Source organism: Mustelus asterias, chromosome 24 (genome assembly GCF_964213995.1).
Source record: "Mustelus asterias chromosome 24, sMusAst1.hap1.1, whole genome shotgun sequence".
NCBI classification, from domain to species: Eukaryota; Metazoa; Chordata; class Chondrichthyes; order Carcharhiniformes; family Triakidae; genus Mustelus; species Mustelus asterias.
Window position 1 is genome coordinate 14,507,328 of NC_135824.1, and position 23,284 is coordinate 14,530,611.

General features: G+C 46.0%; 1 protein-coding gene across 1 annotated transcript in view; it reads left to right on the forward strand.

Annotated features, from left to right (window-relative positions):
- Window positions 1-23,284, forward strand: part of LOC144511044 (NT-3 growth factor receptor-like) — an 826,965-nt gene that overhangs the window by 378,627 nt on the left and 425,054 nt on the right. Inside the window, exons 5-6 of the mRNA XM_078241014.1 lie at window positions 3,522-3,676; window positions 11,692-11,834. Of these exons, the coding sequence (XP_078097140.1) occupies window positions 3,522-3,676; window positions 11,692-11,834 (298 nt within the window). The remainder of the gene's footprint in view (window positions 1-3,521; window positions 3,677-11,691; window positions 11,835-23,284) is intronic.

Below are 23,284 nucleotides of genomic sequence, written 5' to 3' on the forward strand. Positions count from 1 at the left end.
ATCTGATCTGATAGTAACTTCAACTCTGCATCCCAGGCACCCCCCCATAACTGGTCACCCCCTTGTCACCCAGAATCTATCCACCTTTGCCTTAAATATATTCAAAGACTGCTTCCATTGCCTTTTCATAAAGTTTAAAATTTTAAAGTTTATTTATTAGTGTCACAAGTAGGCTTACATTAACGCTGCAATGAAGTTACGATGAAAATCCCCTAGTTGCCACACTCCGGCACCTCAGGTACACTAAGGGAGAATTTAGCATGGCCAATGCACCTAACCAGCATGACTTTTGGGCAACGGGAGGAAACCAGAGCACCCGGAGGAAACCCATGCAGACCCGAGGAGAATGTGCAAACTCCACACAGACAGTGAACCAAGCTGGGAATTGAACCCAGGTCACTGGCACTGTGAGGCAGCAGTGCCAATCATTGTGCCACCGTGCCGCCTCTGCCAGGAAGAGACTCACGACCCTCTGAGAGAAAACCTTTTTCCTCACCTCAGTTTTAATTGGGCGACACTTTATTTTTAAACAGTGACCCCTAGTTCTAGATTCTCCACAAGAGGAAACATTCTCTCCACATTCACTCTGTCAAAACCCCTCAGGATCTTATACGTTTCAATCAAGTCGCATCTTACTCTTCTAAACTCTAGCAGATAGAAGCCAAGCCTGTCCAACATTTTCTCAGAGGACAACCTGCCTATTCCATGTATTAGTCTGGTAAACCTTCTCTGAACTGCTTTCAATGCATTTACATTCTTCCATAAATAACAAGACCAATACTGTACACAGTATTCCAGATGTGGCCTCATCAATGCCCTGTTCAACTGAAGCATAATCTCCCTACTTTTATGTTCCATTCCCATTGCGATGAACAAGAACATTCGATTAGATTTCCTAATTACTTTGCTGTAATTGCATATGAGCATTTTGTGATTCATGCACTCAGACACCCAGATCCCTCTGCACTTCAATTGCTGCCCTGGCTGAGATTAGGTAACTCCACAAAGAGAATGGCCAAGAATGACAAAGAGTATTGACTTTGATCTCCACCGGTTAGGAAATGAATTGTGTCTCCAACAGCCTGCTTTGTTGCGGGAGTGGGAATGGGGGACTGGGGATGTGGTCGGTGATATTTGTAAAAAAATATTCTTTTTAAAGAGCGTAGCACTCCACAATCCAATGGGAGGGGCATGTTTGCCACTTCCATTTTGGTCTTTGGGTCTTTGAAGATGTGCCTGGTCTCTGAAGGATCTGGGATACACGAACTCTCAGAGTTTCCGCTTCTTCTGGTTGTGAGCTTTGAATGATTGCAACCTCTTTTCCCAGTAAAGACCAGATAAAACCCTGGCAGTTCTTATTTATATAAAGGGATACGACAGCAGTGGGTAAGCTGGAAACAATCCAATTACACTAACTCCGTGTCTGTATTCATTGTATCTACATCCAGAATGTGGAGGATATTCAGGTACAATCATTTCTAGTAGCTGGACACTTCCCCTGGCCCCCAGTGGTTGTGAGACTTCTTACCGTGTTCACCCCAGTGGTTACACAGCCCAGGTGCTTCTTGGTGCCCAATGGTTATGTGTTCCGCTGCCAAAATCCCTTGGAACCCAATTAGATGTCTGCCCACTTAGCTGTTGGATGCCATTGGTTGTGTGGTCCAGTGCCCACCACACCTACCCGCTGGTGATTAACCAACCTGCAGCCCATGCCTTTTGGACCTTGGCAATAATTGGTTGCAGATTAATTCACAATGTTGGTGGCAATGAGGTTGTGCCTGCGCATGGTACAGAATGCATATAGCGTGACTGGTAAGGCATTTCAGCCACTGTCTGCAGGGAATTTTAACTGTGTATAAATTATTAGAGAAACCAACATAACAGACTGACATGGTGCAGACTCAATCCATAGTTCCTCCCCTATGATATGGAATTTCGCCGCTATCCAGCAAAATTCGTACTTTGTACCCTCAACAGACCAGGCGAAGCTTTTGGAGTTTTAAATCGGCCTTTATTCAAGCTATAGCGAGGAAGTCTGCCTTCCACAAAGTGGCATACAGACTTGCTGAGTGATACACAGCATGAACAATTATACCTTTGCTTATCTTGCAAGTAATTCACTTATACCAATAACAAGTATGCATTTGTTCTGAAGTCATTGACATCCAATTACAACTAATAGCTCTGATTACTTCATTTATGATGTGGAGATGCCGGCGTTGGACTGGGGTAAACACAGTAAGAAGTTTAACAACACCAGGTTAAAGTCCAACAGGTTTATTTGGTAGCAAAAGCCACACAAGCTTTCGAGGCTCTGAGCCCCTTCTTCAGGTGAGTGGGAATTCTGTTCACAAACAGAACTTATAAGACACAGACTCAATTTACATGAATAATGGTTGGAATGCGAATACTTACAACTAATCCAGTCTTTAAGAAACAAAACAATGGGAGTCTGTGTCTTATAAGTTCTGTTTGTGAACAGAATTCCCACTCACCTGAAGAAGGGGCTCAGAGCCTCGAAAGCTTGTGTGGCTTTTGCTACCAAATAAACCTGTTGGACTTTAACCTGGTGTTGTTAAACTTCTTACTGTACTTCATTTATGTCAGGTTATATAGTTAATCAGTTACAGTCTCCATATTATTGTCCAATTATAATGATTAATTACCAACGAGGTACGCCCACATGGTTACACCATCCAAACAGCCCCACCTGCTGTTACGGCGACCACCTTGTGGACATCAGAATTTTCAACCCCCTGTCCCTTGGTCAGCTTATTTGTGTCACCAATCTGCAAGTGTGGGCAATGCACTGAAACATCTTCACAGTAGCTTCTGAGAGAACTGCGCTGTATTCAATTCACAAGAGAACTCTGCCACATTCAAATTTAAGCTCTTCACCTATAACCCCTCACCACAGAGTCACTAATCATCATAGAATCATCATAGAATGCCTACAGTGCAGAAGGAGGCCATTCGATCCATCGAGTCTGTACTGACCACAATCCCACCCAGGCCCTATTCCCGTAACCCCATACATTTACTCTGCTAATCCCCCGACACTAGGGTCAATTTAGCATGGCCAATCAAACTAACCCGCACATCATTGGATTGTGGGAGGAAACTGGAGCACCCGGAGGAAACCCACGCAGACACGGGGAGAACATGCAAACTCCACACAGACTGTGACCCGAGGCTGGAATTGAACCTGGGTCCCTGGCGCTGTGGGGTAGCAGTGCTAACCACTGTGCTACCATGCTGCCCCAATCTCAGCGATATCTGTGCAGAACCTGGTTCAGCGACCAAAGGCATCCACTGTGAGCTGAGGGAGATTGACAATGAGATCACCCTGGACGTGAGTAGGTGAGAAAGCTGCTAATCCCATCCTCCTGGCTCACCTTTGAGTCCACAGGAGACCTACTCCATGAGACTTTGTATGCTGGAATAAATACAACAGTGAGATTTACCTTGAAGATTTATTTCTCTAAACTAACACTTGGTTCTCTTTTTTTCTGACTTTCCAGTATCCTGGTTGGAAACCTATTCAACTGCAGCTGTGAAATCCGCTGGATCCAGCTGTGGCAAGTGGCAGGGGAGGCTCAGCTGGAGCGACAGCAACTGTACTGTAAGACAGAAAGTTCCAACATCCTCCTGTCCCACATGAACATCACACAGTGCGGTAAGTATCGTCCAGAGGGAATTCTTCCTGAATGGAAAAAGTAGGAAACGTTTCAAGAAATATGAAGAGGCAGGATTAGTTTTTTGGCAAGTGGGTGAACTAAATTCCGTGCAGCAGAATCCACCTGGGGAGCTGGTATTGTTTGCTAGTGCACTCTGTGTGCATATAGAGAGGGGAAAGAGGCCTAGAAAATGGACAACCACCCTCTTCATATTGTCCTGGGGAGGGAGCACCAGTTCCTGCCACCAGGCATTGTGAGAGATACAAAATAAAGAAATTACATTTATGTAGCGCCCTTGGATGTGCTTTAGATGTGCTAACTTGCCCCTTAGTGTCCTGGGATGCATAGGTTAGCGGGATCAGTGGGGTAAATATGTGGGGTGACGGGATAGGGCCTGGGTGGGATTATTGTCAGTGCAGACTCGATAGGCTGAATGGCCTCCTTCTGCACTGTAGGGATTCTATGATTCTACAATTCCTGACCTCAGGAGTTCCCAATGTGCTTTCCCACGTTGGGAACTTGGCAGCATAGTCACTTTTGCTCTGTAAGAAACGTGGCAGCCAATTTGCACATAGAAAACTCCCACAAACAGCAAAAGTGATCATGACCGGGTAATCTGTTGTTTGAATGATATTGACTGAAGAATAAACCTTGACCATGACACCAGTGGGAACTCCCCTCCTCTCCTTGGCAAAAGGACCATGGCTGCTTTACGGCTAAGGGGCAGCACAGTGGCACAGTGGTTAGCACTGCTGCCTCACAGCGCCAGGGACCCGTTCGATTCCGGCCTTGGGTGACTATCTGGGGGGAGTTTGCATGTTCTCCCCGTGTCTGTGTGGGTTTCCTCCGGGTGCTCTGGTTTCCTCCCACAGTCCAAAGATGTGCAGGTTAGGTTGATTGGCCATGATAAATTGTCCCTGAGTGTCAGGTGGATTAGCAGGATAAATACGTGGGATTAAGGAGACAGGCCTGGGTGGGATTGGTGTCAGTGCTGGCTTGATGGGCTGAAGGGCCTCCTTCTGCACTGTCGGGATTGTACGATTCTAAGTCGGTGAGAACTTGGCTTTGTATCTGATTTGAAAGGCAATACCTCGAGCAGTGCAGTACACCCTCAACATTGCTCTGGAGCCTCTGCCTAGAATATTTGTTTGTGCTCAAGTCTCTGGAGTGAGCGGTTTAATCCACAAGTTACTGACTCATAACAAAGAGAGCGGCCAACTCAGCCGCGGCTGACATTCTCCCAGTTCCTCTTGCCCCCATCTTTCTCAGAGCAGTAGTTTGGTGGCCAATTTAAGGGTTATTGAAGAAGACCCATTACCCCCCCCCCCCCTGCTCTTAGGTCGCAAGAAAATCTAACTAGATCCATAGAATCCCTACAGTGCAGAAGGAGGCCATTTCGCCTATCGAGTCTGCACCGACCACAATCCCACCCAAGCCGTAGCCCCGTAACCCCACTAATCCCCTGACACTAGGATCAATTTATCATGGCCAATCAACTAACTCACACATCTTTGGACTGTGAGAGGAAACCGGAGCACCCGGAGGGAAACTCATACAGATACGGGAGAAAGTGCAAACTTCACACAGATAGTGACCTGAGGCTGGAATTGAACCTGGGCCCCTGGCGCTGTGAGGCAGCAGTGCTAACCACTGTGCCACCGTGCCGCTCCAAGGTAAGCAGCCTTCTTCTGCACCACTCCCAGTACCCCTCCCACCCACCCCTGCCCTACCAAGGACCCAATGGATTTTCATTGGTTATCTTCTGAGAGCTGTTTTGATCTGTTTCCCAGGGGCAGGTTTAAATCTACGAAATTCAGTTCCAGCACAGTGCTCTTTGATGTCCCACATTCATTCAACTAATGTCCCTGCACAAGGGGGTGAGGAGGAATCTGAGAGCCTATGTGGTTTTTTTTCGGATGAATGCTTTTATTGAGGGTTTCCCATTTTCCATTTTACCACAAGACAGAACAAATCTCCAAAATCTAGCACAATGCAGAGTGGTTATTATTCCACATATACGCACAGAAAAGACCAGCAAAGTACACATTCAAATGCTTCAGCTTATCAATCATTGTAATTAGTGTCTCTTTTCGTACGGATAATGGAAGGGTACGAGAAAGAGGGGGGGATCTCAGGATAACAGGATAAAGCCATGAGAGGCAGCAGTGCTAACCACTGTGCCACCTTGGCACCATGGAGCACATCCTCCTCCACAGAATAACAAAGACAGAGTTACACAATGTATGGGACCCCTCACAGGGCAAAATACAACCAATCAGGACCCGACTCAACATCCCAGGACCTCCAAGCAATGAAAGGATACGACAAGCTCTTCATACGACAAGCTCTTCATTCCTGGGATCATTTTTGTGAACTTCCTCTGGATCCTTTCCAAGGCCAGCACATCCTTCCTTAGATACGAGGCCCAAAACTGCTCACAATACTGTAAATGGGGTCTGACCAGAGCTTTATACAGCCTCAGAAGTACATCCCTGCTCTTGTATTCTAGCCCTCTCGACATGAATGCTAACATTGCATTTGCCTTCCGAACCTGCACGATAACCTTAAGAGAATTTTGAACAAGGACTCCCAAGTCCCTTTGTGTTTCTGATTTCCTCAGCATTTTCCCATTTAGAAAAGAGTCTGTGCCTCCATTGCTCTTTCCAAAGTTCATAACCTCACACTTTTCCACATTGTATTCCATCTGCCGTTTCTTTGCCCACTCTCTTAACCTGTTGAAGTCCTTCTGCAGCCCCCCTGCTTCCTCAATACAACCTGCCCCTCTACATATCTTTGTATCATCTGCAAACTTAGCAACAGTGCCTTCAGTTACTTCTTCCAAATCGTTAATGTATATTGTGAAAAGTTGTGGTCCCAGCACTGACCCCTGAGGCACACCACTTATCACTGGCTGCCATCCTGAAAAGGACCCCTCAATCCCCGCTCTCTGCCTTCTGCCAGTCAACCTTGTCAAAGGCCTCCGGAAATCTAAATATATCACGTCCACTGGTTTTCCTTTATCTAACTTCCTTGTTACCTCCTCAAAGAACTCTAACAGATTTGTCAGACATGACCTCCCCTTGACAAAGCTGTGCTGACTCAGTCCGATTTTATCATGCACTTCCAAGTACTCCACGATCTCAGCTTTAATAATGGACTCTAAAATCTTGCCAATGACCGAAGCCAAGCTAAGCGGCCTATAATTTCCTGCCTGCTGCCTCCCTCCCTCCTCCAGGTGCTCCGGTTTCCTCCCACAGCCCAAAGATGTGTGGGTCAGCTATGCTAAATGAACCATAGTATCAGGGAAGTAGTGGGGTAAATATGTGGGGTTACAAGAATAGGGCCTGGATGGGATTGTGGTCGGTGCAGACTGAAAGGGCCAAATGGCTTCCTTCTGCATTGTAGGGATTCTCTAGCTAAGTCCCTGAGAAAACATTTTTTTTTTTAATATACTTTTCCAATTCAATCAAATCAAATCCAATTCAGAGTCTCAACAAGTTGAGACATTTCAGATCCAGGCTGACAAGACAGGACGGGAGACCAAAACCACCCTGTCCTGGGCCTGATCTACATGAGTCAAGCTGATTGGAGAAGGGGGAGGCCAAAAGGCCGAGATGCCGCTTTTAAAAATTGCTTCATATGAAACACATGAAGCCTCAGTGTAACCTAATGACCCCAACCAAGTGCAGGCGATCCATACTACACTTGATCTTAGCCAAAAGGCCGAGAAGTCCCTGAGAAAATTGTAGAACCTAATAGAAGTACTATGAAAAGGCAATGGTTATTAGGCTGTGGTGCTGATATAACTGGCCTAAATACAATCCACTCACTTTACACTCCAAGTAGGATTAAATTATCCACAAGTTGAAATTAAACCCTTTTAAGGAAACAGCACAGGGGATTTTTTTCCACGGTTTTCAATTTGAATTGATGAATTATTCAAATTAAGCGACTTTGAATTAACAAGAGTATGCAGACAGTATCTGCATAACTGATTTGCATAGCTGATCAAAATTCTTCTGCAAGTCTTTTAACTGCAGACATGGTCCCCACTGTTGTCTATTTTTGTTTATGTTGTTTGCACACATTAATATTGGCGATCACTAAGGGTTTAAGCAATGACTGTGTGTTTAACACGCAACACGTTTCTTAATCCAGTGTTACACCACTCAAAGGTTACATCTGTTTCTGATTCTGTGAGGAAGATCTTATCCAGTCTTATCATCGGCTCTGGTTTGCCTTGGCTTTAGGCTCACCTGGAGACTCACCTGGGGAAGGAGCAGTGCTCCGAAAGCTCGTGATTCCAAATAAACCTGTTGGACTTTAACCTGGTGTTGTGAGAAAATTTACCGTGCCCAGCCCAGTCCAACACTGGCATCTACACATCATAAATAGGGGAGGTGATGGTATTATCGTGAGGTATTAATCCAGAAACTCAGCTAATGTTCTGGAGATCCAGGTTCGAATCCCGCCACGGCAGATGGTGGAATTTGAATTCAATTTAAAAAATCTTAAATTAAGAATCTACTGATGACCATGAAACCATTGTCAATTGTCGTAAAAACCCATCTGGTTCATTAATGTCCTTTAGGGAAGGAAATCAGTTGTCTTTTTCTGGTCTGGCCTACATGTTACTCCAGAGCCACAGCAATGGGGTTGACTCTCAACTGCCCTTTGAACAAGGACAACTAGGGATGGGCAATAAATGCTGGCCAGCCAGTGATGCCCATGTCCCACGAATGAATACAAAAAAGGAGAAGAAGGAAGGAAGTTATAAATTATATAATTCTACATTTATATAGCACCTTTTACAACCTCAGCATGCCCTGATGTGCCTCAGGGCCATAGTACTCTTGAAGAGTCATCACTGCTGTGTTGCAGGAAACATGCCTGTGAATTTACACATAGCAAACTGCTACAAAAAGAAATGGATCATTTGCATTAGTGAGTGATGGATATAGGTCAGATCAGCTTGCCTACCCTTTGAAACAATTCCATAGGATCTTCCCATGCACCTGTGAGGAAATTTGATTTGACGTCTTATCTGAGTAACTTCCTCGGTACTGCAAAGGAGCAAAGGAACTCTCTGCTCAAAGTCTTCAGAGTGGGTTTTGTCGTGTTCAGTTGTTCTGTGTTTGATTATGTGTGTCTGCTAATTGATGTTGACTGTGCTGGCTTGGTTAGGCCTGGATGTGGACTCTGAGTGCACACCAAGCATTATTGCAGACATTTTGTCATTGCACAGATATTTTTAAATAAAACCTGCACACTTAGAAACAAGTGCAGCCTCTGCGTTGCTCTGAAATCTTTTCTTGAAGTTATTTTATGTAATGTGGGTATTGCTAGCAAGATGTGGAGATGCCAACGTTGGACTGGGGTAAACACAGTAAGAGTTTTAACAACACCAGGTTAAAGTCCAACAGGTTTATTTGGTAGCAAATGCCACTAGCTTTCGGAGCCCTGCTCCTTCGTCAGATGGAGTGGATATTTGGAGTGGATATCAGATATCCACTCCATCTGACGAAGGAGCAGGGCTCCGAAAGCTAATGGCATTTGCTACCAAATAAACCTGTTGGACTTTAACCTGGTGTTGTTAAAACTCTTACTGTATTGCTAGCAAGGTCAGCATTTGTTGCCCATCCCCAGTTGCCATTGAACTGAGTGCCTTACTAGGCCATTTCAGAGGAAAGTTAAGAGTCAACCACATTGCTGTGGATCTGGAGTCACAGGACAGCAGATTTCCTAAACATTAGTGAACCAGATGGGTTTTTACAACAATCGATTCATGGTCATCGTTAGACCTTTAATTAAATCAGTCGTGGTGGCATTTAAACCCGGGTCCCCGGAGTGTTACCCAGGGGCTCTGGGTTACTAGTCCAGTGACAATACCACAATGTCATCACCTTCCCATATAAAACATACACCAGGGGTTGCAGCGATAGGGCGGGGGAGAAGGCCTGGGTAAGATACTCTGTCAGAGAGTCAGTGCAGTATCGATGGGTCGAATGGCCTCTTCTGCACTGTGGGGATTCTGTGATTCCATGATTTCTATGTAACTAGCGGATACAGGACAGGAATCAACCCACAACAAGCGACTCTGAGGCAAACGTGTGGCCAACTGAGCCACGGAGATTAAAGTCTTTCATGTGGAACTTCTCAAAAGTTCATGAAAGTCTAAGTAGCAAGTTCGAAATGGAGACTGGATAAATACGTGAAAAGGAAATATTTACCTTTGGGGAAGAAAAGGGGGAAAGGAACTAACTGATGGATCTTTGAGAGGGACTGTACAGGAACAATAGATAAAATGGCCGCCTGTGTGTTATATGCGTCAAAGAAACGCATTTTAGGCTAAATGGTAACACTTTAACAAAGGATCAGATAAGTTAATGGTTCAGATAAAGAGATCTTCGAAAGTAGGGGAATAAAGTGATAAAACAGTTTTTAAATTAAAAAGCATATCGATTCGCAGTTTTATATCACCAAAACATGGAGTACAAAAGCAAAAAGGACTTGCTAAACCGAGACAAGTTATTGTTTAAGGCCGTGGGTAGAATATTGCACCCAGTTTTGTAAGCCTTGCTTTTGGAAAGTTGTCAACATAATGGAGAGGGTGAGGAGGTCCATTAGGGTGATGTCATGGCTGAGAGAATCTAATAGAGATTTGGAAAATTTGAAGGACTTTGACGGAGTAAGCCAGGAAAAGCTGTCTCCACTTGTCACTGAGATCGTCATAACTGGAGGACATAAAATTCACCAGGGCAATGACAGGCAGGACTGGAAGAATTATATCTTGTTTATTTCTTGTGTTATTTATGGGCGACAGGCAGGAAAGTGGAGTTGAGGTCAAAATCAGATCGACCATCAACTTAATGGTGGATCAGGCTTGAGGCCTACTCCTCTTCCTAGTTTTATGTTGTCATATTTTAGATAGTTTAGAAATGGAATGTTCCAGCAGCAAAATCCACAATAGTTTTTAAAAGGGGAGTGGAGAAATATTTAAAAATGATTTGATTTGATTTAATATTGTTACATTTATTAGTATACAGTGAAAAGTATTGTTTCTTGCACGCTATACAGACAATGCATTCCGTCCAGAGAAAAGGAAACGTGACAGTGCAGAATGTAGCATTACAGTCATAGCTAGGGTGCAGAGAAAGATCAATTTAGTGCGAGGTCGTTCCATTCAAAAGTCGGTGGCAGCAGGGAAGAAGCTGTTCTTGAGTTGATTGGTGTGCGTTTTCGGACTTTGTACCTTTTTCCCGATGAAAGAAGGTGGAAGAGAGTATGTCCGGGGTGCGTGGGGGTCCTTGATTATGCTGGCTGCTTTCCCGAGGCAGCAGGACGTGTAGACCGAATCAATGGACTGGGCTTCATTCACGACCACGAATAAAGGAATATGGGGAAGGAACAGCGACTGGGACTAACTGGAGGCTCTTTCATAGGGACGGTATGAGTGCGACGGGATGGATGGCCTTCTCCTTGTGTTGCAACATTCTGTGATGACTGAGCGGGAGCTGCCCCTTCTCACTTGCTGCTGAGTGCCCTTTATTAAGCTATTGCTGTCCAGATTCATCTCCAACCCAACCCTATTCTTTGACCAGCCAGTGGATAATGACCTTATATTTGATCCATGTTTTAACGCTGACACATTTGATATTTCAAGCATGGTGAATCCAGAAATGTCTCTTTCATGACTGGTGCTCTGGACTATACACCCGTCCAATCCATGCACTATTCTGGTATTCTGTCCCTCTAACCTGTCAATTAGGTTAACTGACTGAGTCCCAGGTTTTAGTTTAGAACGTTACGAGGGAGTAATCTTATTGTACAGCTTCCAGCAGCTTCTCTCCCAGACATAAGCTTCTGACAGGGCTAAATCAGTAATTTTGTCGATACATTTTGCTTCCTGCTTTAATCTGTTTTCACAGCCTTCTGCTGCTGCGGACGCAAATCTATCAAATCTGTAAGGTTAGGATGTAAGACTGATGGGTTCTTGTTTTGTCCTGCTGTGCAGAATTGCCGGAGATCAGTGTGAGTCACAGTAACCTGTCCGTGAAGGCGGGAGAGGATGCGGTGGTGACCTGTAACGGTTCGGGGTCTCCGCTCCCTGACGTCGATTGGAACGTCACTCATGTCCACTCCATTGGCATCCACCAGGTGAGAGAAAGGAAAGACTTGCATTTGTATAGCACCGTTCACAAACACGAAGGGAGCTCGCCCCAAGACCAGAAAATCCAACCCGAGGTCAACGGACCTTTGCATGGTCCACGTACCCCCACCCCTCCCCCACACCCCCCCCCCCCCCCCCCCCCCCCCCACCCACCCACCCGCTACGATTCCTGTGGCGGGCGGGATGGGAAATTCTGCTCGGAATGTCCCAAGGCCCCCTACAGCCAATGATGTATCGTGAAATGTAATCGCTTGAGAAATGTACGAAAGCCAACTGCCAAATCATCTACAATTTCAGCCACTGTGACCTGGGTAATGACTGGATAATCTGTCACAGTGATGTTAGTTGAAGGACAGCAAGACACGGGCTCCTTTGCTTTCCCCCGACAGAGTGATTCAGGGTTGTGCACAGAAAGAAATGTGGGAAGGAAGCAAATGTCAGTCAGTTGCCCCAGATATCTGAAGGGCGGCACAGTGGTTAGCACTGCTGCCTTACAGCACCAGGGACCCGGGTTTGATTCCCGGCTTGGGTCACTGTCTGTGTTGAGTTTGCACATTCTCCTCATGTCTGCGTGGCTTTCCTCCGGGTGCTCTGGTTTCCTCCCACAGTCTGATAGACGTGCTGGTTAGGTGCATTGACCCGAACAGGCGCTGGACTGTGGCGACTAGGGGAATTTCACAGTAACTTCATGTAAGCCTTACTCGTGACTGATAAATAAATAAGGATAGTGCAGTGCAATCCGCAAAGGGAGGTGATGTCCTAGTGGTATTATTGCTGGGCTATTAATCTAGAAACTCAGCTAATGTTCTGGGGACCCGGTTCGAAACCCGCCACGGCAGATGGTGGAACTGGAATTCAATCAAAAATGTCTGGAATTAAGAATCTACTGATAACCATGAAACCATTGTCAATTGTCAGAAAAACCCCTCTGAGTTCACTAATGTCTTTTAGGGAAGGAAATCTGCCATCCTTACCTGGTCTGTCCTACATGCGACTCCAAAGCCACAGCAATGTGGTTGACTCTCAACTGCCCTCCAGGGGCAACTAGGGATGGGCAATAAATGCTGGCCAGCCAGCAACGCCGAATAAAAACAAAAGTGCTTTGCTTCTCTGAGAATCTGCTTCATCACTCCTGCCGACCTTTAAGCTTGGTAATGTACGGTACTATTATCTTGAAGAAATGGGGTGTGGTTTTCTGTTGCTGAGGACTGCTGTTACCTGAGCTACCAGTTGTTCATTTAAGCTCTGTCTGTAAATGGTATGTGGGAGGATGGTAGTGTGGTCGCTGTCACTAAGGGTTGCTGCCGTTGTCAAGGTCACTGTTGTTGACGTATACAGGCGCTATCAAGGTTTGGTCTTATTGTATGCAACTGTGGAAGGATGCTGTTGCCAAGGGTAACCGTTGTCAAGTGCGACCATTGTTGAGGGACTCTGTTGTCAAGATCACTGTATGTGAGGGTTGCCTTTTTATTGGTTAAATCAACGGGTGTTGCCATAGTCAAGTGACACTGCTCAGTGTAGTAAGACTCTTCCATTACACCGAAATACTCTACTAAATATCAATACTCTCTGTGATAATGTTGTTCTATACAATAAAACTGTTGCACAATTTTGACTCCTATTACCTGTGTGGCCCTAGGATAGGAGCAGAATTACAGAAAATCAGAACCGGGGTGTAAATCCAAATTACTTAAAAAGTGAAATGGAGCCTGTGATGACACAGGCAAATGAAAGAACTCTCAAACTGAGTAAGGGTGTCTGATAAAACACATCTTTGTCAATCAGTCATGGAGTCATACAATGCAGAAAATATCCTTTGGCCTATCGAGTCTGCACCAACAATAACTACCACGGAGGGCGCGCTAATCCCATTTCCTTCACTTGCCCCATATCCTTGAACGTTGTGGTATTTCAAGTGCTTGTCTAAATATCTTACATCGGCAGTGATTTGATTTGATTTGATTTATTATTGTCACATGTATTAGCATACAGCGAAAAGTATTGTTTCTTGCGCGCTATACAGACAAAGCGTACCGTACGTAGAGAAGGAAAGGAGAGAGTGCAGAATGTAGTGTTCGTCATAGCTCGGGTGTAGAGAAAGATCAACTTAGTTCAAGGTAAGTTCATTCAAAAGTCTGATGGAAGCAGGGAAGAAGCTGCTCTTGAGTCGGTTGGTACGTGACCTCAGACTTTTGTATCTTTTTTGTAATTTTTGTTGCCGGTGAAAGATGTCCATTGTCCCGCACAGGACCAGAGGAAATATGCCTAAGTAATATAGATTCATATTTTATGTGGATCCATATATACAGCATTCACAGTCTCTTCTTGCATAGTCCCTCACGATTGAGGGTGATTTTGTTCGATGGTTCTGAAATCGCTGATTAGTCCAATGTACAATCTGAAGATTCTGCTATATATGGGGCGGTTGATATCTGCAGCGCTGGGGGGCACAGGCTGTTTGGTAGTTTGTGTGGTTTCCTTCGATGTCTCGACCTTGCCTCTGTATGCTCCCGACAGTGTCTCTCGATGTGTTTGGTGCCTTCCTGAATAAGCATTCTCCATATTGGTCTGTCACAAGCTAGCCAGGGTCTCCCCATAAAAGAGAAAATGCTGGAAAATCACAGCAGGTCCGGCAGCATCTGTAAGGAGAGAAAAGAGCTGACGTTTCGAGTCCAGATGACCCTTTGATAGCTCTTTTCTTGAAACTTACAGGATGCTGCGAGGCCTGGATAGTGTGGACGTGGAGAGGATGTTTCCACTAGTAGGAAAAACTAGAACCAGAGGGCACAACCTCAGGCTAAAGAGACGATCCTTTAAAACAGAGATGAGGAGGAGTTTCTTCAGCCAGAGAGTGGTGAATCTGTGGAACTCTTTGCCGCAGAAGGCTGTGGAGGCCACGTCATTGAGTGTCTTTAAGACAGAGATAGATAGGTTCTTGATTAATAAGAGGATCAGGGGTTATGGGGAAAAGGCAGGAGAATGGGGATGAGAAAAATATCATCCATGATTGAATGGCGGAGCAGACTCGATGGGCCGAGTGGCCTAATTCTGCCCCTATGTCTTATGCCGCCAGACCTGCTGAGATTTTCCAGCATTTTCTCTTTTGGTTTCAGATTCCAGCATCCGCAGTAATTTGCTTTTCTCCCGTAAGTCAATGGGTATGTTTGACCTCTTCTAGGCTGCTTTAAGGTTGCCCCTAACTTGTCTCTGCCATTCTCCTGAGGTTCCCGTGCCATGACTGAGTTCCCAGTCAAGCAGTTCTCTGTTTCGTGTGAAATGACTCAGTAAAACCTCAGACCTTCACAATTTATTCTTCTGTAAAGATTAAAGGCTTTTAAAATACACATAAGCTCTGAATATCCAACAGAATCGGGGGCTGATTGTCAACAGGAGGTCCCAGAGTCTCAATTTATATCCTGCACCATATTAACGAGTCATCACTCAATAGGATTGACAGAATGCTGTGGCGCTTGCTGAATTTCAATCTGATTTTTCACAATAATAACAGCTCTGGAAAGGTTATATTTGTTAGTCTTTTCCGCTGGTTGATTAGTCCCTTGCCCCTTTGCTCTCTCCCAGTCACGGTGTGTGGACAGCCATTACTGGTGGCAGAGCCACAGGCATGATCGGCCGAATGGCCTCTTTCTCTGCTGTTCCATTCTATGAAGTGCAGTTAGACCGCCCCTTTCTGACAGATCAATCCCACTTTTCAGTGTTCTTGGCCAGTCTCTAAAACCCTCCTTCGAATGGCAACTCTTGAATTGCCCCTTGAATCCTTGTGAAGCATCCACTTCCATATCTTTCCTGGTAACTTAACCCACAACCTGACATCCCATTGTGTGAAAATACTTTTTTCAGGCGGAGGTAGAGAGATTCTCGTTTGGTAACGGAATCAAATGTTATCGGTGGGGGTAGATGGAAAAAGTGGAACTCAACACAAAACAGTCAGCCATGATCTTATTGAATGGCGGAGCAGGCTCGAGGGGCTTCTATTTTGTATGACTACCTAACCTCCTGAACTCCCTAATTTTCAACCCCTGTGAATGAAAATATTTCTGGAAACCCTTGACCTTTTTTTGTTCATTCGTGGGACATGGGCGTCGCTGACTGGCCAGCATTTATTGCCCATTCCTAGTTGCCCGAGCGCAGTTGAGAGTCAACCACATTGCTGTGGCTCTGGAGTCACATGTGGGCCAGACCAGGTAAGGACGGCAGATTTCCTTCCCTAAATGACATTAGTGAACCAGCTGGGTTTTTCTGACAATCGACAATGGTTTCATGGTCATCAGTAGATTCTTAATTCCAGATTTTTAAAATTGAATTCAACTGCCATGGCAGGATTCGAACCCGGGTCCCCAGAATATTAGCTGGTTTCTGGATTAATAGTCTAGTGATAATGCCACTAGGCCATTACTTCCCCTTACCTGACAGCACACTGTGTGCATGATGTCTGAGAGTTTATCTGGCTGAAGGAACACAAGAATGCCCTAAGCTTATGGGGTCTTGGGTCAAAATCCTGAAACTACCTGTGGGTGTATCTACACCTCAGGGACTGCAACGGTTCAAGGATGCGACTCACAACCACCTTCTCAAGGGCAGTTTGAGGTTGGTAAATCCCATGGCGGGATTCGAACCCGGGTCCCCAAAGCACGAGCTAAGTTTTTGAATGATTAGTTTAGCAAGAATACCACTAGGCCATCGCCTTCCCCTTATGACAAGGCATTGAGCAGGAGCATAGGGTTAGAATGCCAGGCTCATGGGAAGGAAAACACCATCACTATTCAGATGGGCTGAATGGTCTGTCTCCTTGCACCGGCACATTAACCTTGAGCACTGCCGCCTGAGCCAGTTTAACCGGTTACCTGTGTTGTGGAATCTGGCTGTGCGCAAAACGCCTGCGCAAAGTTCGTCCCTGCAGCCGGGAAGAATTCGCGGAGAGTGTGATGGAACAAAGACTGGCAAAAACTCCAATCAATTTGCTTGAGGCTCCTTTTAATAATTGAGAGCTCGGCCTCCATGAATCCAGCAGGTTTGTGGGATGCGGGAGGCAAGGCCTGGAGTCTCAATGCCTGGGAAACAAAGGGCATTATTACAAGCCTGCGATTTACAAGTGATAAACTGAAGCAAACATCTGCGATTACACTGGATGGAGGGGAGGGAGGGGGTAGTGAGAAACCGCAGGAAAGCAGAAGAGGGATTAAGATGAATACTGTTGTCGTCACTAATCATTCCTTCTCTTTCTCTTTCGAATCACACTGTGATTGTAATCCTCATACCCTGACCTTTAAAACAAGAATGAATTAAATTGAGGCAATTTTATGATTTGCGACGTGATGGTGTAATAAATTTGCAGATGTCAGCCTCTTGCTTTGATTCTTGGTGCTGCCTGGAGGGTGGTGTGTTGGGATATTAATGAGCTTGGTGCTCAGTAATCCCACAAGCTGCGTTGCTAACTATTCCGTACTTGGGCTCAACTTGCACATTTCAGACTGTTGCTCTTGGGCGTGGGCGATATGGACCGGAGGTTTTGGGGTACCGGACGCCGTAGCGTGTGATCGGACAGCTCGTGCTACTGAGGCCTCTCGAGCGTTGGGGCAATGCAGCCCCATCCCCAGTCAGTGTCCCCAGTCCCTGACGTCAGCTAAGAATTGTTCTGAATGCTAGGGGTTGGGAAGAGAGTAATTGGATCAATCATCCTGCTCCCTTTCACTACTCAACACTTTCCCAACACTACCAATTATTGGTAGCGCGTGTACATAGATGTCAAATGAGGCAAGACTCAGCCTGGCTGTATAGGCTTGATAACATTGTTTCGACACACACACATATGCACACGCAAACACATACATACACACATACACACCCATGCACACATGTATATGCATGCACACACATGCACCCACACACACATGTAAATGCATGTACGCACACACCCATGTGCACACACACACACATATGTATATGCACACGTGCACACATACATATGTGCACACACCCACATGCAAATGCACACATGCATATACACACACACATGCATGTGCACACACACACACATACACACATACAGGAGGAAATAATTTGGATTTAAGTAGTATTTTCACGTCCTCAGAACACCACATAGTATTTCATAGCCAATACGCTAGCTTTCAACATACGAACACACAAATTAATCGGCCACGCAGCCCTCCCAGCCTCTCCCGCCATTCAATAAAATTATGATTGATATGATTGTAACTTCAACTTCACATTCCCGCTTATTCCCAATAACCTTTCACGTCCTTGCTGATCAGGAATCTATGTGGCTCTGCCGTAAAGACATCCAAAGGCTGGGGATTTTCCCCCATATCATAGAAATCATAGAAACCCTACAGTGCAGAAGGAGGCCATTCGGCCCATCGAGTCTGCACCGACCACAATCCCACCCAGGCCCTACCCCCACATATTTTACCCACTAACCCCTCTAACCTACGCATCTCAGGACTCTAAGGGGCAATTTTTTTTTTTAACCTGGCCAATCAACCTAACCCGCACATCTTTGGAATGATTGTAGTGTATCGGAAAAGGCCGACATCGGGGAGGAAAAGCAGCATTGACGCTGCCGAAGGCAATGGCGGAATATTCAGCCATTTGGAACCCAGCTTAGAAAAATAAAACTTGAAGCCACTGGTTCCACAATCTATCGCTGACAGGGCGGCAACTGATTCACCTGCTGCGCCATCAAATCAGACACTTGGTGATCCGGGTGCCACCTCTACCAGCACACAGCTAGCACACCAGGAAGCAATCTTCACCAATGTGCACACCCTGGCTGCTCCCTGGCACTACCCAGGCATCAGGTTGGCACTTCCTGGTCACTACCTGGGCACCAACCCCACCCCCATTCCCCGGGCACCCTCGGTCCACGGCGCTCACCTCCAATGTCTCCTGGGAATACCGCTTGCCGGCTGCATACCCTCTGAGGCCAATTCCTTCCTGACGTCTCGCCACTGTGGATAGGTTTTATGAAGAGGGGGCAATGATTGTAGTGTATAGGCCGAATAATTAAATGTTAATTTATTATAATATAATCAGGAAACAAAATCTATCACTGCTAGGGCTGCGGGATGGGGGGGTGGGTGTAGGGGATAATCATTTCCTGGTTTAATTGTGAATCTTGACTTAGGTTTTCTCGCGATATTTTCCACTCCCATTATCGAACCTGCCCGATATGAACAGGAGCAGAAAATCCCAGCCAAAGACTCTGCTTCCAATGCCTTTTGAGGAAAAAAACTTCAAAGTCTCGGGGCCCTCTGAGAGAAAAAAAATCTCCTCATCTCTGTCTTGAATGAGCGACCCCTTATTTTTAAACAGTGACCCCCCCCCCTAGTTCATAGAATCCCTACGGTGCAGAAGGAGGCCATTCGGCTCATCGAGTCTGGACCACAATCCCACCCAGGCCCGATCCCCATAATACCCTAGCTAGTCCCCCTGACACTAAAGGACAGTTTAGCATGGCCAATCCACTTATCCTGCACATCTTTGGACTGTGGGAGGAAACCGGAACACCCAGAAGAAACCCACGCAGACACGGGGAGAATGTGCAAACTCCACACCGACAATGACCCAAGCCAGGAATTGAACCTGAGTCCCTGGCGCTGTGAGGCAGCAGTGCTAACCACAGTGCCGCCCCCTAGACAATAGAACCCAAAGGGCTCGTTACTTTTCTGGGCATCCGTTAGATTTCACACTGCAAGGTCCCACAGATAGCAAGTGAATGAATGTTTTAGCCGATTGGAGAGTATGCATCTCTCAGGACACACTGGAAGAATTCTCCTGCTCACCAATGTAAACATCCCTTGGAATCTTTTGCATGCATGGGAACATATGCACTGGAGCAGGCAGATGCAGCCTTCTTTGTCAGAAAGACATCGCCAACAGTGCAAAATTCACCGTGAGTTGCACGGAAGCAGCAGCCCAGGTTCTGTGCCCAGGCAATGGAATTCAGAAGTATAATCTTCTGACACCAAGCCACGAATGCTACTGCTGAGCCTGATATAATGTTTGGATTATAGGAGCATAGGATCATAGAATCCCGACGGTGCAGAAGGAGGCCACTCAGCCCATCGAGTCCACACCAACCCCACAGTCGCAATTCCCATAACCCCACATATTTACCAGGCTAATTCTCCTGACACTAGCGTCAATTTAGCATGGCCAATCCACCTAACCCCCACATCTTTGGACTACAGAACAATCCCTCAGCAAGGGTCAATGACTGAAGCACTCCGGCGAGTGTCCATATAACTATATTTTTATTATTCATTCATGGGAAGTGGTGAGGCCAGCATTTATTACCCATCCATAACTGCCCTTGAGAAGGGGGTGGTGAGTTGCCTGCACCATTGCAGTTCACGTGGTCCAGGTCAACCCACTGGGCTGTTAGGGAAGAAATTCCAGGATTTCAATCCAACAACAGTGAAGGAATGGCAACATATTTCCAATCAGGATGATGAGGGGGTTGAAGGTGGTGGGGTTTCCATGTGTCTGTTGTCCTAGTCCGTCCAGGTGGTAGAGGTTGGGTGTTTGGAATGTGCTGTCTAAGCTGCTGTCTGTTCTATTTATAGTCATGATGTGGAGATGCCGCCATTGGACTGGGGTGAACACAGTAAGAGTTTTAACAACACCAGGTTAAAGTCCAACAGGTTTATTTGGTAGCAAATACCATTAGCTTTCGGAGCACTGCTCCTTCGTCAGATGGAGTGGAAATATGCTCTCAAACAGAACACAGAGACACAAAATCAAGTTACAGAATACTGATTAGAATGCAAATCCCTACAGCCAACCAGATCTTAAAGATACAGACAGTCTGTATCTTTAAGATCTGGTTGGTTGTAGGGATTCGCATTCTAATTAGTATTCAGTAACTTGATTTTGTGTCTCTGTGCCCTGTTTGAGAGCATATTTCCACTCCATCTGACGAAGGAGCAGCGCTCCGAAAGCTAATGGTATTTGCTACCAAATAAACCTGTTGGACTTTAACCTGGTGTTGTGAGACTTCTTACTCTATTTATAGTCAGCAGAGTAGAACTTTAGTGAGAAGTAAGACTTGTAGAATCATAACCTCAAACATTCATTCCCTCCACCCTGGCGCACAGTGGCTGTTTGAGCCTCTCAATTGCTGTAAAGGAGATATACATTCTGCTTCTTCATCAAATACCTTTATTTCTTTGATCCAACTCCACACACAATTCTCCACCACCAAACAGTGCCACCTGTGGCCCCTTTATATATCAGTGACTTCTATTGAATAATCAAATTAGGACTTAATTGGTAGGTCTGTTAACTCATTCCTAAAAGTGGCAGCGGTTTGCACCATCTACAAAGAGCTTGTACCAACTCAGCAATGCCTTCTTCTTATTGCTGGTGGTTTTTGTTGTGGTGGTGCTGGGATTCTTGAAGCCTGAACTTGCTGAATTCGATTTGCTTGTGGGATCAGCAGCTTCTCCGGGCTTTACTGGGTACTGACATGTCACCCAACATGAATGTTGATCCACGACCCACACAAAGGAAGACTCCCTGGCGCATGTCCAAAGTCATCAGCCTCCCAAAACGAGGCAAAGACCCAAACTTACCTTCAAACTATTGACCGGTATCTCTGCTCTCTGCTCTTTGCTGCAAGGTCTTAGATCAGCTCATCTTACAGCGGATGGGGACAGTGATGGAAAAAGATTTTGAAAGCTGAACAGACTGGGTTTCAGTGAGGGTGAAGCACATGTGATTAGGCCCTTGCCCTGACCACCTTCACTGAAAATGGCTGTGAAAATAACCTCAAAACAGACACTGTCTTTCTCCATCTCACTGCAACATATGATACCGTCTGGCACACTGGTGACCCTGTCAAAATCTCAGAGTCCTCCCTCTGTGGTTACTGTTGCCATCAAACTATTCCTCCTACGGTTCAGGATGTACATGGGTGATCAGACAAGCTCCTGGAGGCAACTGAACTTCCCCAGTGATCTCTTCTGTCCCCAACCCTTTTCAATCTCCACATCAATGATCTGCCTCCAACTCTGTCTTGGAAGTTCACCCATGCTGAAGATAGCTGCTGCATCGCTCAGGCTTGGACAGTTTCTAAACTAGAGGCCACCCTAAACAACCATGTTGCAAAGCTGGCCAATGACTGGAAAACATGGTGCCTTCAGCCTAACAGAATCACAAACAATGTCCCATTTATTTTGGTGTTACCCTTGACCGAACACTGACAGACAAAAACATCTGAGCAAGACAGCAGGAAAGGTCAAAATGCAAAACAACCTCCTCGGCAAACTTGCTGGCTCTTCATGGGGTGCCGGTGGTCAAACTTTAAGGCCCTCAACTTTTGCCATCGTCTGTTTCTTTTTATATTCATTCCTAGGATGTTGGTGTCGCTGGCTTGACCAGCATTTATTGCCCATCCCTCGTTGCCCTTCAAAAGGTGGTGGTGAGCTGCCATCTTCATAGAATCCCTACAGTGCAGTAGGAGGCAATTCAGCCCATCGAGTCTGCACCGACCATAATCCCACACTGGTTCCACTCCCGTAACCCCACATATTTACCCTGCTAATCCCCCAATACTTGGGTCAATTTATCATGGCCAATCAACCTAACCCTCACATCTTTGGACAGTGGAAGGAAACCAGAGCACCCGAAGGAAACCCACGCAGACATGGGGAGAATGTGCAAACTTCACACAGACAGTGACCCAAGGCCATAATTGAACCTGGGTCCCTGGCACAGTGAGGCAGCAGTGCTAACCACTGTGCCACCGTGCTTTTGCTGTCCCTGAGGCATGGGTACACCCACCATGCTGTTAGGGAGGGAGTTCCAGTATCTTGACATAGCGGCAGTGAAGCAGTGGGGATATACTTCCATGTCATAATGTTGAGTGGCTTGGAGGGGAACCTCCAGGTGATGGCATCCCCAGGTATCTACTGTTCTTGTCCTTCTAAATGGTAGCAGTCATGGGTTTGGAAGGTGCTGCCCAAGGAACCTTGGTGAGTTCTTGCAGTGCACCTTGTAGATGGTAGATGTGGCTGCCACTCTGCATCGGAGGTGGAGGGATTGAATGTTTGTGGATAAGGGTAGCTATCAAGCGGACTGCTTTGTCCTGGATAGTGTCAAGCTTCTTGAGTGCTGTTGGAACTGCACTCATCCAGCCAAGCAAATGGGGAGTATTCCATCACACTCTTGATTTGTACATTGTAGATGGACAGATTTTGGGAAGTCAGGAGGTGAACTACTCACTGCAGGATTCCTAGCCCCTGACCTCTTCTGGTAGCCACAGTGTTTATATGGCTAGTCCAGTTCACTTGCTGGTCAATGGTAACCCCCAGGATGTTGAAAGTGAGGGATTCAGCAATGCCAACGCCATTGGAATGTCAAGGGGCAATGATTAGATCCTCTTTTTATGGAGATGGTC